This window comes from Hemiscyllium ocellatum, chromosome 32, assembly GCF_020745735.1.
Source record: "Hemiscyllium ocellatum isolate sHemOce1 chromosome 32, sHemOce1.pat.X.cur, whole genome shotgun sequence".
Taxonomy (NCBI): Eukaryota; Metazoa; Chordata; class Chondrichthyes; order Orectolobiformes; family Hemiscylliidae; genus Hemiscyllium; species Hemiscyllium ocellatum.
In genome coordinates this window covers 35,915,164-35,936,797 of record NC_083432.1, presented here as the reverse complement: position 1 = coordinate 35,936,797, position 21,634 = coordinate 35,915,164, and the positions used below count along the sequence as shown (strand labels likewise).

Below are 21,634 nucleotides of genomic sequence, written 5' to 3'. Positions count from 1 at the left end.
CTCCCTCCTATCGTTTAACGTTTCTTCAAAAAAAAAGAAAAGGAAATATTATGATGAAAGCAAGAGGTAGAAGTTGGAATTGAAAGGACTGAGGGGGAGGGGGGGACTGTTTGAAGTGGGACTCTTTGTGCTGGCGCGTGATGTAGGAGGGAAGGTGTAAAGAAGCAGGACCTTCCTGTCCCGGCCTCCGCCATGAGCTTTGAGTGGCCCTGGCAGTATAACTTCCCTCCTTTCTACACGTAAGTCGCACTTTAATTGTTTAATCTTCGAGGAGACGCGGAGTTAAACATTAACCGATTCATGTGGAGAAGCTCCTGCGGTTTGAGGCCGAGAGAAAACTCACTTCCCCGCGCGGCCTGGAGAATCCCTAATGAGGAAATAGGGAGAAAGTAATGGTTCCACCTCCATCCCCCAAACAAATCCTACAGTTTTATCAAGACCTTTTCACACTTGAAGTGTAGACCCTTTGTAATAAAGTCTGGACTAACATTTGCTTTCCTAACTATTTCCATGTTAATTCTCTGACATTCGTGTACATTGATACCCAGGTACCTTTTGAAAATTACTGTTTCCAACTCTTATCATTTAAAACAAAATTTGCTATTCTGTTTTCCAATCAAGGAGGGTGATTTCACATTTTTCTACATTACAATTCCATCTGCCAGACTCTTGTTTGCTCAGTTATCCTGGCACCTTCTTTACTTGCTCTTTGTACCTTTATGCTGCCTGATTTTGTGTCATAAACTTGGATATGTTGCACTCAGTTCCCTCCTCTAATTCTTTGACGTAGATCATAAATAATTAAGGCTGAAGCACTTATTCATGTTACAGAAAACCAGCCTGAAAATGAGCCATTTATTTCTAGCCTGTGTTTTGTATCTGTCAAATGAGTTCTTGCCCTGCTATACTATATTTCCCCAATTCCTTGAACCATATTTTTGTATTATGACATTTTCACTTTTCTTTAACAGCCTTCTGCAATTTGCTTATCAACCATACAATAAGATTCTTAATCTTTTGAATCAGGGCAAAATTCAAGGCTCCTTCAATACAGCTGCTGGCCTCCATTTATGTCTAATTGGAAGTGAAATCTTCCTGTACCTGACCACCAACCATACCTGTACCATTTCTTAATCTAAGGACTGTGGCTGCTTCCTAAATGTCTGGTTAATGCTTCCAGCAATTTTCTCTAGAATTTAGAACACTAAGAGGTGATCTTCCAAATATTAACAGGAAAAGACAGGATAGATAAAGATGAACTATTTCCATTGGCTGGAAATTCTAGGACTTGGGACATAGTCTGAGAATTAGGGCCTGGCTGTTCAGGAGAGATGTTAAGAAACATTTCTACACACAAAGTTTAGTAGATGTTTGGAACTCTCTTTCTCAATTGGTAGTGTTAATTTTAAATCTGTGATAGATAAATTTTTCTTGAGCAAAAGCGTTAAACAGATATAGTCCAAATGCAAATGTATGGAGTTATTCAAAATTTGTGAGAAGATTTGTAGCTCGGGTGCCTGTCGTTGTGGTTCTGTTCACCGAGTTGGGAATTTGTGTTGCAAACGTTTCGTCTCCAGTCAAGGTGACATTCTCAGTGCTCGGGAGCCTCCTGTGAAGCGCTTCTGTGATGTTTCCTCCGGCATTTATAGTGGTTTGTCTCTGCCGCTTCCGGTTGTCAGTTCCAGCTGTCCGCTGCAGTGGCCAGTATATTGGGACCAGACAGCCAGACTACTACGACCACTAGGACTCATAACAGCACACAAACCAACAGCCACTCGCAGACAACAACTCACCAGGACAAAGGACCCGATACACAGCATGAGCACAATCAACGTAGTGTACAAAATCCCATGCAAGGACTGCACAAAACACGAGGACAAACAGGAAGACAGCTAATGATCCATACCCACGAACACCAACTAGCCACGAAATGACACGACCAGATATCCTTAGGAGCCACACATGCTGATGACAAGCAATATGAGTTTGACTGGGACAACACTACTATTATAGGACAAGCCAAACAGAGAACAGCCAGGGAATTCCTAGAGACAAGGCACTCATCCACAGATCCTATCAACAAACACGTCGACCTGGACCCAATTTACTGGCCACTGCAGCAGACAGTTGGAACTGACAACCAGAAGCAGCAGAGACAAACCACTATAAATGCCGGAGGAAACATCACAGAAGCGCTTCACAGGAGGCTCCCGAGCACTGAGGATGTCACCTAGACAGGGGATGAAACGTCTGTATGGAGTTATGCCACAGCTCAGGCATGATCTCATTGAATGGTGAAATGTTGCTCAAAGGGCTAATGGCCATCACCTGTTCCTATGTTCCTCAGTTGATGTCATGTAATGTCTATACCTCGGACTCCAGGTAAACATTCCTTGCTGACATTTTTCAAGCTGAAATCAGTTAATGCAGATGCAGTCGTTCAGGATTATGATGCTGTCTGCAAACACACTCATGCTGCATTGAAGTACACCACTTGCACCACCAACTTGTACAACTTTGTTTTATTTATTTACAATGATTAAAATTTGTGCATTTACTAAGTTTTAGTTATTTGTTAGTTCCTAAAGTATTGATTTAATCTAGCTTAAGTTATAAGTAGGTTAACTGGCATGTTCTGTAAAATAGTCCCTGTCAGCTGTACTTGTACTGTGACTTCATCTTGAATTTTCTTGTCAGAATTAATTTACTCTGTTTGTCCTGTGTGGACTTTGGTTTCAACTCTGGGACTGCTTCCTGTATGCACCTTGCTTTCTAAGGTCCCTGAAGTTCAAACCTACAAATTACAAAAAAAAATGTTTTGCATCCATTTTCTAGTTCCATTGTTTGCACTTTATCTTTAATTACAGTACAGTCGGGAGAATCACCAACCATTGCACAGTTTTCAACATGGGTGGGTTGAGCAGGCTTGATGTATTTGTATACAGTATCAGCAACAAAAGATTTAAGGGAGTGGTTTAAGTGTAAAAACCTGAAGTAGAATGTGACTTGTGTTTGCAACCTACAACACATCAGATTTGTCACAGGATTTTGCACATAGAGTCATAAAGATGTACAGCATGGAAACAGGCCCTTCAGTCCAACCTGTCCATTGGATATCCCAACCCAATCTAGTCCCACCTGCCAACACCTGGCCCATATCCCTTTAAACCCTTCCTATTCATAAACCCATCCAAATTCTACCAATCACTGAGTATTGCTTTGCTCATTCCAGCTGATTTAACAGGAGGTTGGAGAGGCTCATTAATCAACTCATATTTTTAAGAGTTTCACAAGCTTGAAAGTCTGTCATACCTTTAATATAACAGTAATGCAAAACTCTTTAACAGAATAGTCATAATCTATTTTTCTTCACCACACTACTTGGCCAATCATTGCAGCTTTTGATCACTCTGGGTATAAAGCAGTATTCTTATCCTAAACTTACCTTTCACAGTCCTGAAATGTATGATCCTTCTTGCCCTCCCCAGCATGTCTGATTCTTACTTCATTCATGAAATGTGATCACCACTGACTAGGCCATTCATTGCCAATTCCTAATTGTCCAGGATAGTATAACTATGAGCTGCCTTCTTGAACTGCAGTAATTCTTGAGATATAGATACACCCATACTACATGGATACTACATGGGTTCCAGCATTTTGTTGCAGCAACAGCGAAGGTACGACAATATAGTTCCAGGTCAGGAACATGGGTGGCTTGGAGGAAAGCTTGCAAGTGGTATATCTAGTATCCTTACTGCCTGGTGGCAGAAGTCGTTGGTTTGGAAGGTGCTGCCAAAGGAACTTTGGTGAGTAGCAGTACACCCATAGATGTTGCACATTGCTGCTTTATGCACCTGATGTAGTGTGGGGATCCATGTTGAAGGTGATAGATGAGTTGTCAATAAATCAGACTCTCTTGTCCTTGTGAAGTTGACCTGTTTGAATGCTGTTGGAGCTGTAGTTACCCAGGCAAGTGCAGAGTGTCCTTCCCCCTTCATGATTATAGAAGGAGAGTAGTCACTGGGGGTACAAAGGCAACTTATTTGCCACAGAACCCCTTGCCTCTGACTTTCTCATAACCCCAAATTGTAAATAATGATGGTTATATCATTGAATAGAGAAAGTTAGGACTGCAGATGCTGGAGATCAGAGTTGAGAGTGTTCCTGATGAAAGGCTTATGCCCAAAACATAAATTCTCCTGCTGTTCGGGTGCTGCCTGACCTGCTGTGCTTTTCCAGCATCACACTCTCAATCCTTGTGTCGTTGAATGTCGGGGGAGATAGTTAGATTCTGTCTTGTATGAAATGCTCATTGCCTGGTATTTGTATGGAGTGAATGGTACTTGGCACTTATCAGCCTGAGCTGTTTGTTGTCCGGGTCTTGCTGCATATTGAAAAGGGTTGCTTCCTTATCTCAGGAATAACAAATGGTGTTGAATATTATGCAGCCATCAGCAAACATTGAGAGTCCTGACTTTATGATGGAGGAAGTGTCATTGATGTAGCAGCTGAAGATGGTTGGGATACTACTCTGCGGAACATCTGCAATCTTGAGTTGCTAGGTCTATTTGACATCCAGCTCATTTATTATGTTAGCTCTGCCACACAACAGGTAGAGGGTGACTTCAATGCAAAGACAGTCCTGAGTCTCCACAAGGACTGTGCAGTGGTCATTGACAGATGCAGCTGCAAAAGGAAGATCAGTGAAGACAAGGTCCAGTAGGTATTCACTCCTTCTTCTAAATCCAGTCTCACAACTCTGTCTTTTCAGACTGGACCATCTTGGTCAGTAGTGGTGTTACACTTGGCCCCAGCTAGAGTACATTCTGTGCCCTTGCTACCTTTGCCATCCAATGGATGTTCAGCATGGAGAAGTGCTGATTGATTAGCCAAAGAGGGGGTTGTAGTCAGTGGTAATCAGCATAAGGTTTCCATGATTTCGTTGACTTTAAAAGGTCAAGTTAATGTTGACAACTCTCTCTCAACTGTATGCAACTCAGTTTCTATTTCTAAGCAGTTTGTCTGGCTAGTGGGACAGGTCAGGTGTCTGGGACATTATCTGCCATGTATAATTCAGTGACTATCACAGTGTCTGTCTGTTACTTAACTCGTGTGGGACAGCTTTTCTAATTTTGGTATAAGTCCCAGATTTTGTTAGGGAGGGCTTTGCAGGAACAACAGGCTGGATGTGCTGAAGCTGTTTCTAGTACCCAGGTTGATGTCTTTTTTTTTCCATTGATATCACCCAAGTGATTTGTTTGCTAGGCTATTTCGGAGTGAGTGATTTCTGATGAAGGGCTCATGCCTGAAACGTTGATTCTCCTGCTCCTCAGATGCTGCCTGACCTGCTGTGCTTTTCCAGCACCGCACTCTGGACTCTGATTTCCAGCATCTGCAGTCCTCACTTTCTTCTATTTCAGAGTCAACTACATTGCCATGAGAACAAAAAGAGAAATTCTTGGAGAAACTCGGCAGGTCTGGCAGCATCCGTGGAGAGAAAGCAGAGCTAGCATTTCAGGTCCAATGATCTTTCTTCAGAAATAGATAATAGTTCAGAAAAGGTGATATACATTCTGTTGACAGGGAGGATGTGTGTGTGTTTGTGTGTGTCTATTATTTATATATATATATGAATGTGTGTGTATGTAAAGAAAGAAATGACAGATGGGTATGGAGTCCAGAGGAAGAGAAAGACAGTTAAGCAGACAAAGGGGTGGATAATGGTAAACAAGGAAAACAGAGAAGCTGTTAATGGGGACCATAATTAGTTGAAAATGGGTTAGCTTTACTGAAAGCAGCCCGTGTCATGAAAGGCTCAGGGGTCTGGAGAAAGGTAAAGGACATGGTAAAAGCTAATCAGAAAAGGAGATGCTGTTCTTCCCGTCTGCGTTGGGTCTTGCTGGAGAGCACTGTTTGTTGACCCAAAATGGAAGTGTTGGCCAGGGAATATGGTGGTGTGTTGAAATAGCAGGCAACTGGAAGCTCAGGGTCATGTTTGTGGACATAACATGGGTATCTCATTGGCAATTGCTTTGTGGACTAGTTTTCCACTTGGGGACCCTGCAGCCTTCAGAGCTGAATATCAAATTCAATAATTTTAGGGCCTGAACATCATCATGTATGTCCTTTACCCATTCCCCCACACACCAAACCTGGTGATCACATGGCCTGCTTTCAGCTAACCCATTTTCATCGTTTATAGTCCCCATTATCAACTCTTCTGTCACCCTGGTTTACCAGCTTTGTCTACCTAACCTCTTTCTCTCCCTCTGGACTTTTTAACCACTCAACCCTCACCGTCTCTTCAGCATTTATATAGCACCATTTCTGAGCTACTATTTAGTTCTGAAGAAGGATCACTGGACCCCAAATGTCATCTGTACTTTTTCTCTACTAATGCCGCCAGACCTACAGAGTTTCTGCAGAAATTTCTGTTTTTGTGTAAGATTTCCAGCATTCGCAATTCTTTGTTTTATTACGTTGCTGTGGATCTGGAGTCATTTGTTTGCCAGACCAGGTACGAAACTAAAGGACATCAGTGACTCAGATGAATGTTTAGAACAATCGATAATGATTTCATGGGTCACCATTAAAATTAGTTTTTAATTTCAATATATTAATTACATTCAAATTTCACTACCCGCTTTGGTGGGAATCAAATTCATGTCGCAGAGTACTAGCTTTATCCACTGGATACTAGTTCAGTGAGGTTCCACTGCCTTTCCTATCTGATAGTACAGTTTTGGGCTTATATATCTACCGCTAAGTATTAGACACCTCAATAAGGGCCCTCTGATATACTTCTTTTGAGGCTACATTTAGCAAATAATTCATTGCACATGCTGTTAATGCTGGTGTTTGGCCTCATGTTATTTCGATGGCTATAACCACTGAAGCTGATTGGTGCATCTGCCTGTAGTTGCCTGTCAGGCTTCGTTTTTGATGGGGTTAGGTTATAGGCAGCGACTGACATTGCTGACCTCTTCAGAAAAAACAAAGAACTAATAAGGAAAACTTATCAATGATTAAAGACTTCAGCATACAAAGACATTCCAAGAAAATTTGCAAAGAAATAATCAGACAAAATTTGAGACCAAGTCAAAAAGGGAAATATTGATTCTAACATGATGAAGTAAGTATTCAATAAGAGAAAGAAATGGCGAAATAGAGCTAGTGGCACAGGGATTACACAGAATCCACATTTGGAAGATCATAGATCTTTTAGAGATTACACTTAGGGAGTGACATGGAGAGGTTGAACATAAGGATGTGATATTACCCTGATATATTGCACTTCTCTCCAGCTGGATGATATCTATATAACTATATCTATCCTATGAAATTTCTAATAGACTAGATGGGGCAGTCATTTGTTTCCTGGCATTGGATACTTACAAATTCACCTGCACCTCCACACACATCATTTACTGCATCCGCTGCACCCGATGTGGCCTCCTCTACATTGGGGAGACAGGCCGCCTACTTGCGGAACGTTTCAGAGAACAACTCTGGGACACCCGCACCAATTAACCCAACTGCCCCGTGGCTGAACGCTTTAACTCCACTAAGGACATGCAGGTCCTTGGCCTCCTCCATCGCCAGACCATGGCAACACGATGCCTGGAGGAAGAACGCCTCATCTTCCGCCGAGGAACTTTCCAACCACAGGGGATGAATGCAGATTTCTCCGGCTTTCTCATTTCCCCTCCCTCTACCTTATCTCAGTCCCAACCCTCGGACCCAGCACCGCCTTCTTGACCTGCAATCATCTTCCCGACCTCTCCGCCACCCACCCCCTCTCCGGCCTATCACCCTCACCTTAACCTCCTTACACCTATCGCATTCCCAACACCCCTTCCCCAAGTCCCTCCTCCCTACCTTTTATCTTAGTCTGCTTGTCACTCTCTCCTCATTCCTGAAGAAGGGCTTATGCCCAAAACGTCGATTCTCCTGCTCCTTGGATGCTGCCTGACCTGCTACACTTTTCCAGCAACACATTTTTCAGCTCTGATCTCCAGCATCTGCAATCCTCACTTTCTCCTATTGGATACTTATTGGCTAGTTTTTCTAATAGCTTAATTAAGATAATGAACAATTGAGTCCCATAGACCAGAAGGATGTCCAGGCAGTATTATGGATGCTACAGTTGGCCTTAGCTGTGATGTTAGAGCAGGTGGAGATCCACCAGGGTTCCCATTCCTGATTGCCACACAGCAACTCTTGCATGTGAAGGTCCAATGAACACCAAATCAGGTAAACCTTCAGGTGAATAAACTGCTGTTATCAGGTTTCACATATCAAATGACCAAGAAACTGGAGAGTGGCTAATGTTCATGAAACTGTACTCCAGCAATGAGCCAACCCCTTTAGGAGTGAAAGGGAGAAAAATTTAATATTTTTATCAAAGTAGAAGTCTGTGTTCTGTTACCTGTATTTGTGTTTTTCTGTCTTCTCAATGAAACACGTTTAGCTGTAGACTTAACAGAAAAGTCCATGTGCATTGTGAATCATGCTTTGCAATTTGTGATTTTGAAATTGGGCTCTGCCTTTGGAGCCCCTGGAAGGATCTTTACGGGGTTTGTGCAGTTCCCTGGACCAGTCAAATGCTGAAAAGGGGGAGGGAATGTAAATAATTAAATATCTTACTGCTTGTCTTGCTTTATTGGGAAATGTAATTTTAAAGTTTAAACAAAAAATTGCTAAAAAAAACACAAGTCCAAAAGTTAACCACGTACGTCAATGGATGTTCACTTTACCCATCATTAAATCACTAATAGTGATTGTTGGTTAGGCTGGACTGCTAAATATAGCTCAATTGCAAAAGACAAGTTTTTTTTTAAGAAAAGTCCAGTCTTCAATGTTTTACCCCAGCATTGGCAAGGAAAGAGAATCTTCCATGGATGTATTAAAACAAGTGCAACCTCTCTGTAAACAGAAATATAAAAGCCTGACTGAATTCTGGTGTGTGTGTGTATGACCAAGAAGCTATTAATCACCAAATATTTTATTTTAATCCCCAGTTTGATCTTGCCTTCTGTGAATTTTGCATACACAACCTGTCACTGGCAGATTGGAGTGATGAGATTACTATACATCGTGGTTTGCTGATTAATGAAAATACTTACTTCCAGGCAACAACAAGACAATTGTAAAGGGTTTTTTTCCGCTCCCACTTCATACTCCAGTATCCAAACTACAGTCAGAAACAGCCACCTTCAGTCGGAGTTGCATTAGTTTTTCCAGAATGTTGTCATCACATATAGCGGTCAGTCTTTCCAAATGTTAACGCTGTGAGCAAATGTCAGTCATTTCCACCTGATTAGATAAGGGTCAGTATACTAGATTGTAGTTGCAAACATTCAGCTAAGGTGGAGTAGTGATGCATTTCATGTTGGATTAAAACACATATTGGTTAAACAAGGACAGCAGATTAAGAAACTAAATGTAGGATGAGTTGGGAATAGAATATTAAGTGTTGATTAAGAAATCAATTGGAAAGGTGTGCAGGAAGTGTGAATGAACAATAGGTCTCGATGTAATCAATATCTCATAAGATAAAGAAGCAAAGTTGCTGAAGGGCCTGTTGGTCATGTGTTAAAACGACTGGAGATCAATGAATACATGATTTCACATGCGCAGAATGAGGGAAGTAGTTTCACAATGATATTGCATATTAATATTGCATATTAAGCTGGCATATTGGTGCATTGACTGCACTTTACTCAGAACATGCATGCTTACCTTTCATAATTGGTCTTAAATAGCATACCTTTTAGGAACTTTTAGGTTGCTCTACTGATAGTGACAGTGGTCAGAGGATGCATTCACAAAATCCAATAAGTTATTGATTTGAGAGTATAATCGGTTTTGCATAAGTTCATTAAGTTATTAATCAAGTGATTATTTCTATCTCTTGTTTCTATGAACCTTTATTTTATAGTTATAGATAAGGATTATCCTGAGCCCTATGCACAAATTCTAACATGACATTCATAGTAATGTTGATCAACTAATCCACTGAAATAAAGAAATGTCTGAAATCTTTAAAAAATGTATTTCATTGTATTGAAATATCTCATATAGTAAATTACTTTTAGGTGTGTTACTTTTATCAGAACAAACTATATTCTTATTTTTAAAGTGAATCATGTTAAATTATTTAGAGAGCAGGAAATATTATTACCGCTACAGTTTTTTCCTTGTCCAACTTTAGGCTACAGCCAAATGTTAATACCCAGCGTAAGCAGCTGGCAGCATGGTGTTCATTGGTGCTCTCCTACTTGCGGTATCACAAGCTTTATACTATCGATGTTTTGGAAGTCCAAGAAAGCCCACTCTTCCACAATAAGAAGATCCAACGTATCCTTTACTGCATCATCCTCTGTGATGGAGAAAGATTGAACTTTGTTAAATGTTAGGCCTAGATTTTTTTTGTTGTTTCACAGTTATGCACCCAAGCTTGAATGCTCAAGTCCTCATCCTACAGCTTGCTCATTAATCCATTCTGATCATTTTTCCAACCTTCCTTTGTACACTTCTTGTGCACAGACACTCACATGTCATTTGGCAATATAATTGCTTAAGTTCATACACTCTCCAAGGCTCAAATGTTCCCTCAGTTAAATGTGTCCTGAGTTATGAGCAATACTGAAAATTGGTCTATTAACCTCAGTAAGACTTACAGTGACATTATCTAATTATTGATAATATCTGCTTTGGTATGACACAAGTCAGTGTTTGTGCTATCATAGATATCCTATCTGTGCTGCACACACTGACCCTGGTGAATGGACTTTCCAAAGCAGGTACTGACTGGATCTCTCAGCACTCCAATTCAGCAACACCATCTCTTCAAAACACAAGTTAAATGCAATGTAGTGGACAATTTTACATCTATATTGTATGTTAGGAAACAGAATCACTTGGTGGAGGAATATTGTTTTGCCTCTAAAAGGCAGTTCAGTGCTAGTCAGTATTATCAAAGAAGCAAGATAATTTCCCTTAACTTTGTTGTTAAAGGAAAGCTTCCCATAGAAGCTATCCAAGTTGTATTCGAAGAACTCCGGAAAAAAGGTTGGTGCACTGGATAAAACTGAGTTTACAAGCATTTACTTGTAAAATTTCTTCTGATCTCACCCGAGATTTTCCCTTGTAAAGAGCTCTAAATAAAAATTGCTTCATCACTTCATACATATTGTTTCTATGCAGGTACATTTTCTTATTACTATCTAAACTACTCAATGGGCTGTCAGGTGGCTCACATGCACACAACATATACAGCAGTACAGGATCATGCTTACTGAGGTACTTCTTAATTGAATTCACTAATTTCAGAAACATTTGGGCAGGAAGGCAAGATCAACCAAGGAGTGGATTCTTAAAATCACTTCTTGTGTGGGATCATTGAGTCATAGACATGTACAGCACGGAAACAGACCCTTCGGTCCAACTTATCCATGCTGACCAGATATCCTAAATTAATCTAGTTCCATTTGCCAGTATTTGACGCATACTCCTCTAAACCCTTCCTATTCATATACCCATCCAGATGCCATTTAAACCTTAGAATTGTACCAGCCTCCATCAGTTCCTCTGGCAGCTCAGTACATACACGCACCACCCTTTATGTGAAAAAGTTGCTCCTTAGGTCCCTTTTAAATCTTTCCCTTCTCGCCCTAAATGTATGTCCTCTAGTTCTTGACTCCCCCAACCCAGGGAAAATACCTTGTCTATTTATACTGTCCATGCCCCTCATGATTTTATAAATCCCTCCAAGGTCACCCCTCAGCCTCCAATTCTTCAGGAAAAACAGCCCCAGCCTATTCAACCTCTCCAGATAGCTCAAACTTTCAAATCTTGGCAATATCCTTGTAAATCTTTTCTGAACTCTTTTAAGTTTCACAATATCCTTCTGATAGGAGGGAGACCAGAATTGCATGATGTATTCTAAACATAGCTTAACCAATGTCCTGTATAGTCACAACATGAACTCCCAACTCCTATAACTCAATGCTCTATCCTTTCTACCCGTGACTCCACTTTCAAGGAACTATGAACCTGCATTCTAAGATCTCTTTGTTCAGCGACACTCCACATTGTGTATAAGTTCTGCCTTGATTTGCCTTTCCCAAATGCAGCACTTCACATTTATCTAAATTAAATCCATCTGCCACTCTTCAGCCCATTGGCCTATCTGATCAAGATCCTGTTGTTCTCTGAAGTGACCTTTGCTGTTCACTACACTTCCAATTTTGGTGTAATTTGCAAATTTCCTATGGTTGCATCCAAATTGTTTATATAAATGATGAAAAGCAGTGGAACCAACACTGATCCTTGTGGCACACCATTGGTCACAGGCCTCCAGTCTGAAAAGCAGCCCTCCATTACCATTCTCTGTCTTCAACCTTCCAGCCAACTCTGTATCGAAATGGCTAGTTCTCCCTGTATTTCATGCAATCTAACCTTGCTAACCAGTCTATCATGGGGAACCTTGTCGAATGCCTTACTGAAGTCCAAATACATCATGTCCACTGCTCTGTACCCTTCAATCTTCTTTGTTACTTCTTCAAAAAACTCAAATCAGGTGAGTGAGACAGGATTTCCCATGCACAACGTCATGTTGACTATCCCTAATCAGTCCTTGCCTATCCAAATACATGTCAATCCTGTTCCTCAGGATTCCCTTCAACTACTTGCCCACCACCGATGTCAGGCTCACTGATCTGTAGTTCCCTAGCTTTTTCTTACCACCTTCCATAACTAGTGGCACCATGTTAGCCAACCTCCAGTCCTCCAGCACCATACCTGTAACTATCAATGATCCAAATATCTCAGCAAGGAGTTCAGCAATCACTTCCCTATACTTCCAACAGAGTTCTAGGGTACGTCCAATCAGGTTCTGGGGACTTATACACCTTTGTGTTTTAAGACATCCAGCACCACCACCTCTGTAATGTAGACATTTTTCAAGATGTCACCATCTATTTCCCTATGTTATGTATCTTCCATATCCTTCTCTACAGTAAACACTGATGCAAAATACTCATTTTGTATCTCCCCCATGTCCTGTGCTTCCACACATAGGCTGCCTTGCTGATCTTTGAAGGGTCCTATTCAGTCCATAGTTACCCTTTTATCCGTAATGTATTTATAAAATCCCTTTTGGATTCTCCTTAACCCTATTTGCAGGAAACATAGTCGGTGAGAACAAGTGAGGCCAGCATTGACAAATTATGTACTTTCATTATGGTGTCAAATAGTATGACACTAGACTTGTAAACTCGTAAAGGTGAAAGTGAGTACTGCAGATGTTGGAGGTCAGAGTCAAGATCAGACTGATGCTGGAAAATCACAACAGGTCAGGCAGCATCCAAGGAGCTGGAAAATTGACATTTTGGGCAAAAGCCCTTCATCAGGAATTCCTGAGAAGGGCATTTGCCCAAAACATCAATTTTCCTGCTCCTCGGATGCTGCCTGACCTGCTGTGATTTTCCAGCACCATCTAATCTTGTAAACTCACATGGTGGATGACTGCTGGGGGTAACAGACAAGAGCACTGATACACAGCCCAACATTTGTGTTTGAGGAATTTAATCTGTAATTTGCTTTGCTTTTAGGAAACTTAGAGTGGATTGATAAAAATAAAACACGCTGTCTCATAATGTGGAGGAGACCCGAAGAGTGGGGGAAACTTGTGTATCAGTGGGTAAGAACTTGTATTGCTGCATTCTTTCTTCATCTGTGTTCTGAACGCATTCCACATCGAACAGCAAACACCCTGATAAATACATACAGTAGAGAGAGTTTTTAAATTTGCTTAATTTGCCTCAAATTTTTCTTTTTTGTTGCATTTATTTTGTCAATCTTGTAGGTTAGTTGATGATAGGTAGAGCTTTCCTTCACAAAAACCTTTATGAATAGCAATATATCTGAACAGGATAGCATTGTGAAATTCAATAGTTTTCAGTATTAACTGCTATAGCCTTCCATTTCACAAAAAAAAAGCAAAGATCTGCAATTGCTAGAAATCAGAAACAAAATCATAAATTGCTGGAAAAACTCAACAGGTCTGGCAGCATCTGTGGAGAGAAAGCAGAGTTAACATTTTGGGTCCAATGACCCTTCCTTTGAACAGTTTTGAAGAAGGATCACTGGACCCGAAATGTTAACTCTGCTTTCTCTCCACAGATGCTGCCAGACCTACTGGGTTTTTCCAGCAGTATGATTTTGTATCCAATTCACATCCATCCTTGTAGCCTCTCTCAGTGATACTCTCAATCTAATCCAAAATTGTCCAGAGGGCTATAATCAGTTCTCTTTATGGGCTTGCATTTACCAGGCCTGAGAGATTATTCAAAATAATTTCACTTCAGTTGTTGCATCCAACAATTAAAGGAGCCTTTCATCACACTAATCAACCATGGTTCCCAAAAGTGAAAGACCCATTTGGTAACCACTAACAATTCTTTTGAACACATATAAAAACTGCTTATTTTTTGATACGTATGAAATTACTTTTTCACCAACTTTCTAATTATTTTTGTTGTCTTTTGATTCCCAATTTAACTTGAAATGCAAATACCATGCTGGTGCAGTTAGGTCAGGGTATGGTGATATTTATTCTATTTGTTGTCTGATTCTTGATGTTGATTGTGTTCAAAAAAGCTGTAAAAAATGCAAAATTCTCCGATTTACTCTATGCTATTGAACCTCAATGAGTAAAAATAGAAATTATTTTTCCGAACCTATTCTAAAGTCAGAAGACCGCATCAAATTATATTGTGGTAAAACTAATTTATGAAATGAATGCTGGAAAATGCAGCAGGACAAGCAGCATTTATGGAATAAAACAGTAACCATTTCACGTCAACAATCCTTCATCAGATTGCACCTTAAGAAAGATTCTTGACTCTCAAGGGAATAAAAGATTATTGGGGTGTATGCAGGAATGTAGAGTTGAGGTTAAAATCAGATCAGCCATGATCTTATTGAATGGTAGAGCAGGTTGTAGGAGTCAAGTTGAAAATGCGTTGCTGGTTAAAGCACAGCAGGTCAGGCAGCATCCAAGGAATAGGAAATTCGACGTTTTGGGCATAAGCCCTTCATCAGGAATAGTGGCTTGTTATTCCTTACTTGCATGTTCAATTTCAGACTTTCAGCATACGCAATATTTTGCTTTTGTAATTTAGGATTTTAATGCTTCAAGAAAATAAATTCTGCTCCAAATGTTGATTTATTCTTGTTGAAAACTATTGAGTTTCAAAGTTTACCTAATACATATATCCAGTTAATACAGCAATGAACCAAAGCTGGAAATTAGTATGTGAAATCTAATCTAGTAATGACCCAGTAAAGTCAAGACTTGCATTTATGCAGCACTTTATTATATCGCAATACCTAAACTCACTTTTCATGCAACTAATTCTGTTGAGGCATAGCTATTGTTCTCAGAAAATGTAGCATCATTATATTTTATTCTTTCCTGGAGTGTAAACATTGCTGGCAAGGCTAGCACTTGTTGATTACCTTCTCAAGGGGAATTAGGAACAGAGATAAACTGTCTTCTTGAACAGCTGTAGTCCATTTTGTGTAGGTACACCCCCGTTGCGCTTAGGAAGGGAGGTTAGCAACAGTGACAGAATGGAGATTAATAATTGCAAATCAAGGTTCCATGTGGCTTAAAGTCAAATTTGCAGGTGGTAGTATTTTCATGTGTCTCCTGCCTTTGACCTTCAATGTGGTAGAGTTCAGGGCTTTGGGCAGTGTTTTTAAAGGACTCTTGGACAGCAGTTGGTTCACATTATTGGAACCATGCCTTGGTGGTGGAGAAAGTGAATGTTTAAGGGTGGGTGAAGTGTAAATTAAATGAGTTGCTTACCTCTAGATGGTGTTGGTATTTCTGAATGTCGTTAGAACCAAACTCATCGAGGCAAATTGTGCAAAGCAGACTTCCAATGCTTTTTAGAATGAGGATGTTCAACATCCTCCACAATTGTCTCTTAAGTCATTATAGTTCCTTGAAAGTGGAGCTGCAGGTAGTTAGGATAGTGAAGCAGGTGTTAGGTGTGCTTTACTTTATTGGTCATGGCATCAAGTATAGGAGTTGGGAGGTAATGTTACAACTGTACAGGACTATGGTTAGGTCATTTTTGGAATATTCTGTGCAATTTTGGTCTCCCTCCTTGAGGAAGGATGTTGTGATGCTTGAAAGAGCTCAGAAAAGATTTACAAGGATGTTGCCAGGGTTGGAGGATTTGAATTATAGGGAGAGGTTGAATAGGCTGGGGCTGTTTTCCCTGGAGTGTCGGAGGCTGAGAGGTGACCTTATAGAAGTTTATAAAATCATGAGGGAGAAAGTCTTTTCCCTGGGTTGGGGGAGTGCAGAACGAGAGGGAAAGAATATTTAAAAGGGACTTTTAAAGGGCAACTTTTTTCACACGGGTGGTGTGTGTATGGGATGAGCTGCCAGTGGATGCTGGTACAATTACAACATTTAAAAGGCATCTGGATGGATATATGAATAAGTAGGGTTTAGAGTGATATGGGCAAAGTGTCGGCAAATGGGACTAGATTAGGTTGGGATATTTGGTTGGCATGGACGATTTGGACTGAAAGGTCTGTTTCTGTGCTGCACAACTCTATGACTCTATAAATATCAGTGAAGTAGGGCAGAATGTTATAGATGACCAAAATGGCATGTATATATAAATTGGTTTTAAATGGAGCTGACACCAGTTTTTCATTACAATCCAATTTTATACCGATCCCAAGAGTGACAAGGATTCAATTATCTTAAAATTTACTTGTAATTACCTTGACTATAACTGTGCACCAACCTTCTGTACTGAGAGCCATTTGTTTTCTTTAAAGTTGCTTATGTTGGTATTAATGACCTTGCAGGTTTCAAAGAATGCCATGACAAATTCTGTATTTACATTTTATGAACTCTCTAATGGAGACGATACTGAAGGCGAAGGTAAGGAACATTGATAATTGCTGATCATTAATTGAGCACAGGGAACAATAGACCAAGTCTCCTCCCTTCTAATTATTTGTTTTTGTATTTCTGTCCCTTTGTATATTCTGACATCTCGCATTTCGAATGCAACCAAGCATCCTTCTACACTTTAAATGCCATCACTTTTCTACAAACTCTTTTCATTGATGCACGATTCTGTTCATAAAACTGGTTTGCCTACTTCTGATGAAGACAAGCCTGTGGCCACACAATTGTTTAAAAAAAACCTTTCCAGATACACTGTTCAGACAATCCAGAAGCAATAGACCAAAGTCCCTTAAGTTATGCTATTTTCATAAAGTTTGAAAACATAGATTAAGATTGCTCTATCAATTTATGACCTTATTTAGATCAAATAAGTTTACAGCCTAAGAGGAAATTACTTGGCCGATATATCTGTGGCAGTCTTTAACTGAAGTTGTTTATTTTCCCATTTCCCTGCCTGTTTTAAAAGGCGTTGAAGTCTTTTCCTCAGTGTGGTAAAACATTGTGTATTCTAACAACTCTGTCGGTGAAGTACTATTTTCTAACCTTTCCCACAGTTTTGTAGCAATTATTCATCCTGTGTGCTGTCTTGTTATTTCATCAACTAATGGAATAATTTTGTGTTTCTCTTCTATCCCTTTAGTGGCAACACATCAGTCCTACATTAGGAGTGGTCATCCTGTGCTTTATATTGCATTAACTTTGTTTAATAACATCATATTGCAAAAAAAAATGATTATTCAAGCAAAAGCATCCTTCAGTCTGAAGAGTAGAGTAATCCAATAAGAATGAACAACATTCGAATGCTAGAATCTCACATGAGCAAACACTGTAGTTAGTGAATAAAAAAGATAAATAACCTTTTAATGCTTGACCTTTATCAAAAGTATCATACTGATGAAAGGTCAGATTATAAATTATAGTTTGCATTTTTTCTAAAGAACAGTTCTTCCTTACCCTTCTGTCATTATAAAGAGCTTGCTAGTTTGTCCTTCATTCATCTAATAAATTTTCATAAAATTATGTTGTCAAGAACGAAACTAGTCATGCTTTCATCACCAACTTTATATTCTGTCCTTTTTAGAGTTCCATGGTTTGGAGGAGTGGCTCCTGCTACGTGCATTGCAGTCTTTGCAAGCTGAGCGAAAAGCAGAGATCATCACTCTTAATGACAGCAAAGGGGTCAAGTTTTTCTGATGGTATTCATGCTGATCTGAGCAGCTGCTGGACACGTACACAGATTATGTACAGAATAAAAACATTACAGTCAGTGGCAATGAAGACTAGCACCTGAGAAAGAACATATTGGATTGCAGATTTCCAGACACCAGACTACATGGTGGCATGTCATTTCACGTTACTGTAATGCACAGCTTGGCTGCTTGCATTTACAATGTCCTTTTTATTCTTGTAATCGTAAAGCAGTTACAATTCCATGTACTGAATAGAAGTTGCAACATTACTGAATGCACTGTACTAATCCCTGTGTATGCCAACAGAGAAAAAAGTTCAAGAGCAAGTTGTTTCGATGTCGGTGAACAATCCAGGTACGGATTTGAAAGACGGAATTCAAGATAATGCAAACAGTAATCATTTATCTCTTTTAATTTTGCAATTATGCCAGGTCACAAATAAAGGTAAATTAAAATAATTTGCAGAAGGGGCCTGCCATCCCGCTTGGGCTTCAAAAAGCCTGTCAGCTTGAACTTACTCAGGGACAGTAACAGGGATTAGTTTATCCATTTCTCATTTGTTATGACTATACTTCAATCTGTATATCTTTTCTATTTGAGCTGCGTGTTTATTTTCTATAGGTGTCTTGTAAAGTATTATTAGCAGGGGAGTCCTCTGCCAATACTGAGAGTTATGAGTGCTTACACAGCTTTGAACAATTGCAGTTTCCTTCTTTTTGGTTATATAATACTTGTAACTAGCCAAAATAAAAGATAAAAATAATGATTGCAACGTTGCTACCAATGAAACACAAACCTCATGAAAGTGCTAAGCATTCATAATGACTACATATTGCAAACTGGATTGTGCTGGGACTTCACATACTGGGAAAATATCTGGAATAGAAGAAGTCGATCCAATTCCTACCGAAATAGGATACAGCTAGAAATTTCCATAGTTGGTGCAAAATCATCAAGCATGAAAACAGAACAATATATAACTATTGACTTTTAACTTCTCAAAATTTCTCTTTATTGGTGTGTAATGAGTTAACTTTAATTGCAACCGCACCTCTCAAAGATTCCAACCCTGTTTTCAGTGCTGAGCTTTGATTTGAGTGTCATATTTCGTGATTCAAGTCAATGTGACATAATATTATGTTCCTAAATAATTCTATTATTTGTATTGAAAAGAGTTTACAACAGTGGAATTTTATGCTGTGAATTCCTGTCCTCTCCAGAAACTGAACCTATCATCTGTGCTGAAATTTCATTGAAGTATAGAGAGATTGTAGGGTATTATACAGGCTGCTTCCATGTGGACACAACATTAAACTGAGGTCCAATCTACTATCTCAGGTGAATGTATCAGATTCCACAGACCTATGCCAAGAAGAACACCGTCATTCTCATACTTATTAGTCCTGACTAACGTTTATGCTAAGACTTAAGTCATTAAAAAAAAATCTGGATCATTTATCTTTTGACTGCTGTGGGAACTTGTTCTGTACAAATTGGCTGTCCCTTTTTCTCCATTCCTACAGTCACTGTTATTTCATTGGGAAGTTCAGAAGTTAGGAAAGGTACTAAATAATTAATGTCTTTTTTTCTGCTATTAAAGGGTGAACACATGGTAATAAGTCTTAATGCAAAGGAACAACTCTAATCTGGCAGACATGATGTGGAGGTGCCCATTTTGGACTAGCCAAAATGGGCAAAGTCAAAAATCACATGAGACCAGGTTTATTTGAAACCACAAGCTTTCAGAATTTCACTCCTCTGTCAAGTGGCAGAGATTATCCTTTTATTGATATCTGTGCAAGTTAGTCCGTGTAATTGTTTCTCCTTTTTTTTTGTTGAGACGCTTTACAATCCAAATTGCTGATTGATGACATGTAATTGTTCAAACAAAATCTTTAAGTAGGTTAAGAAATCAATTTGAATTCAGCAGTTATTTTATAAATGATTGCCTAAAATGGTAGCTGATTTGTGAAGTTTCATGGCTTCCATATCTTTTTAAACAGATATACTTCAAGCTTCTTATCAAAAGTCAGTTCTGAGGATTTTTATTTTAGAAAAAGCTTTCTCAAAGTGTGTATTGCCTTTTTATTAATTCCAACTATTCAGATTGAGATCAGCATGGGTGAGAACTTGATTATCTCCAAATGAAAGGACATCTGACTTTTTCACCATCAATATTTGCTTGCGTACTTGGTGTTCCATGGACCATATATGAAAAATTAAAACAGAAAGAAACTGAATTCAAGAATAATCTGCCCCTCATGCCCACCACGAAAAAGTTACAAATTAACTACTTCAGTCTTCTCAGTTTCAGGGACTGACTGAAAGTATCAAGTGACCAAAATTTCACCAGCTGATACAACCTGTAAAGGAGACTATGCCAAATATCAGCAATAATACAGACACATCTAATCCACCATGTATACGTTCAGTAGCTCAGTGACAGAAACATTACTCTGGTATCAGAGTCCAGAACAAGGGGCCACAGTTACTGGAAATGCAGAACATTTTCTCTATCAGCCCCCACATACCACCATCACCAATGTTTTCCCAAATGCTCATGCAGTTGGAATTTTCACAACCTGAGATTGATAGGTTCATGTTAGGTAAGCCTGTCAAGGGATATTGAATCAATCCTTCCAATAATGGGATGCCTAGAGATGTACTTCATTCTTCAGTTCAGCCAAACAATGTTTTTCATCATGTTCTCACCAATACTCATCTCAAAATCCTAATTCCTCTCCAAAATTTTCAAACAAAAAATAACACCAAACTCATGGGAAGACATTAGGATGGATGATCAAAAACTTGATCAAAGTGTTGGGGTTGGGGAGTCCAGAACTGGAGGGCATAGGTTTAGAGTGAGAGGGGAAAGATATAAAAGACCTAAGAGACAACTTTTTCACGCAGAGGGTAGTATGTGTATGGAATGAGCTGCCAGGGGAAGTGGTGGAGGCTGGTACAATTGCAACATTTAAAAGGCATTTGGATGGGTATATGAATAGGAAGGGTTTGGAGGAATATTGGCCAGGTGCTGGCAGGTGGGACTAGATTGGGTTGGGATATCTGGTCAACATGGACGGGTTGGATCGAAGGGTCTGTTTCCATGCTGTACATCTCTATGACTCTGGTAGGTTTTGAAGTCATCTTAAAGGAGGAAAGAAAGAAGAAGATATTTAAGGAGGTAATTCCATTGATTAAGAGCTTAACGCCTGAAGATAGGAAGATTATAGTGGAGAATTGAAATTGGAAATGTTTAAGTGGCTAGAATTGGATGAGACAGATATTTGTGGATTCCATAACCTTTTTTTAATCATACTCTGTTTCCTATCAGCTCCCATAGTAAATGATATCTCAACAGGGCACTTTAGACATGGTATTTGTTTATAAAATGCCTGTCAAGGATTATTGAATAAAAGTAAAAGGACAGAAATAG

General features: G+C 39.5%; 1 protein-coding gene across 1 annotated transcript; it reads left to right on the top strand.

The window, feature by feature from the left end:
* The first annotated feature begins 140 nt into the window (after positions 1-140).
* vps25 (vacuolar protein sorting 25 homolog) lies at positions 141-18,961 on the top strand. The gene is made up of 6 exons (XM_060849076.1): positions 141-239; positions 10,217-10,362; positions 11,023-11,076; positions 13,620-13,708; positions 16,903-16,978; positions 18,090-18,961. The coding sequence occupies exons 1-6, from the start codon at positions 193-195 to the stop codon at positions 18,200-18,202; spliced, it is 525 nt and encodes a 174-aa protein (XP_060705059.1). The 5' UTR covers positions 141-192; the 3' UTR covers positions 18,203-18,961.
* The last annotated feature ends 2,673 nt before the right edge of the window (positions 18,962-21,634 follow it).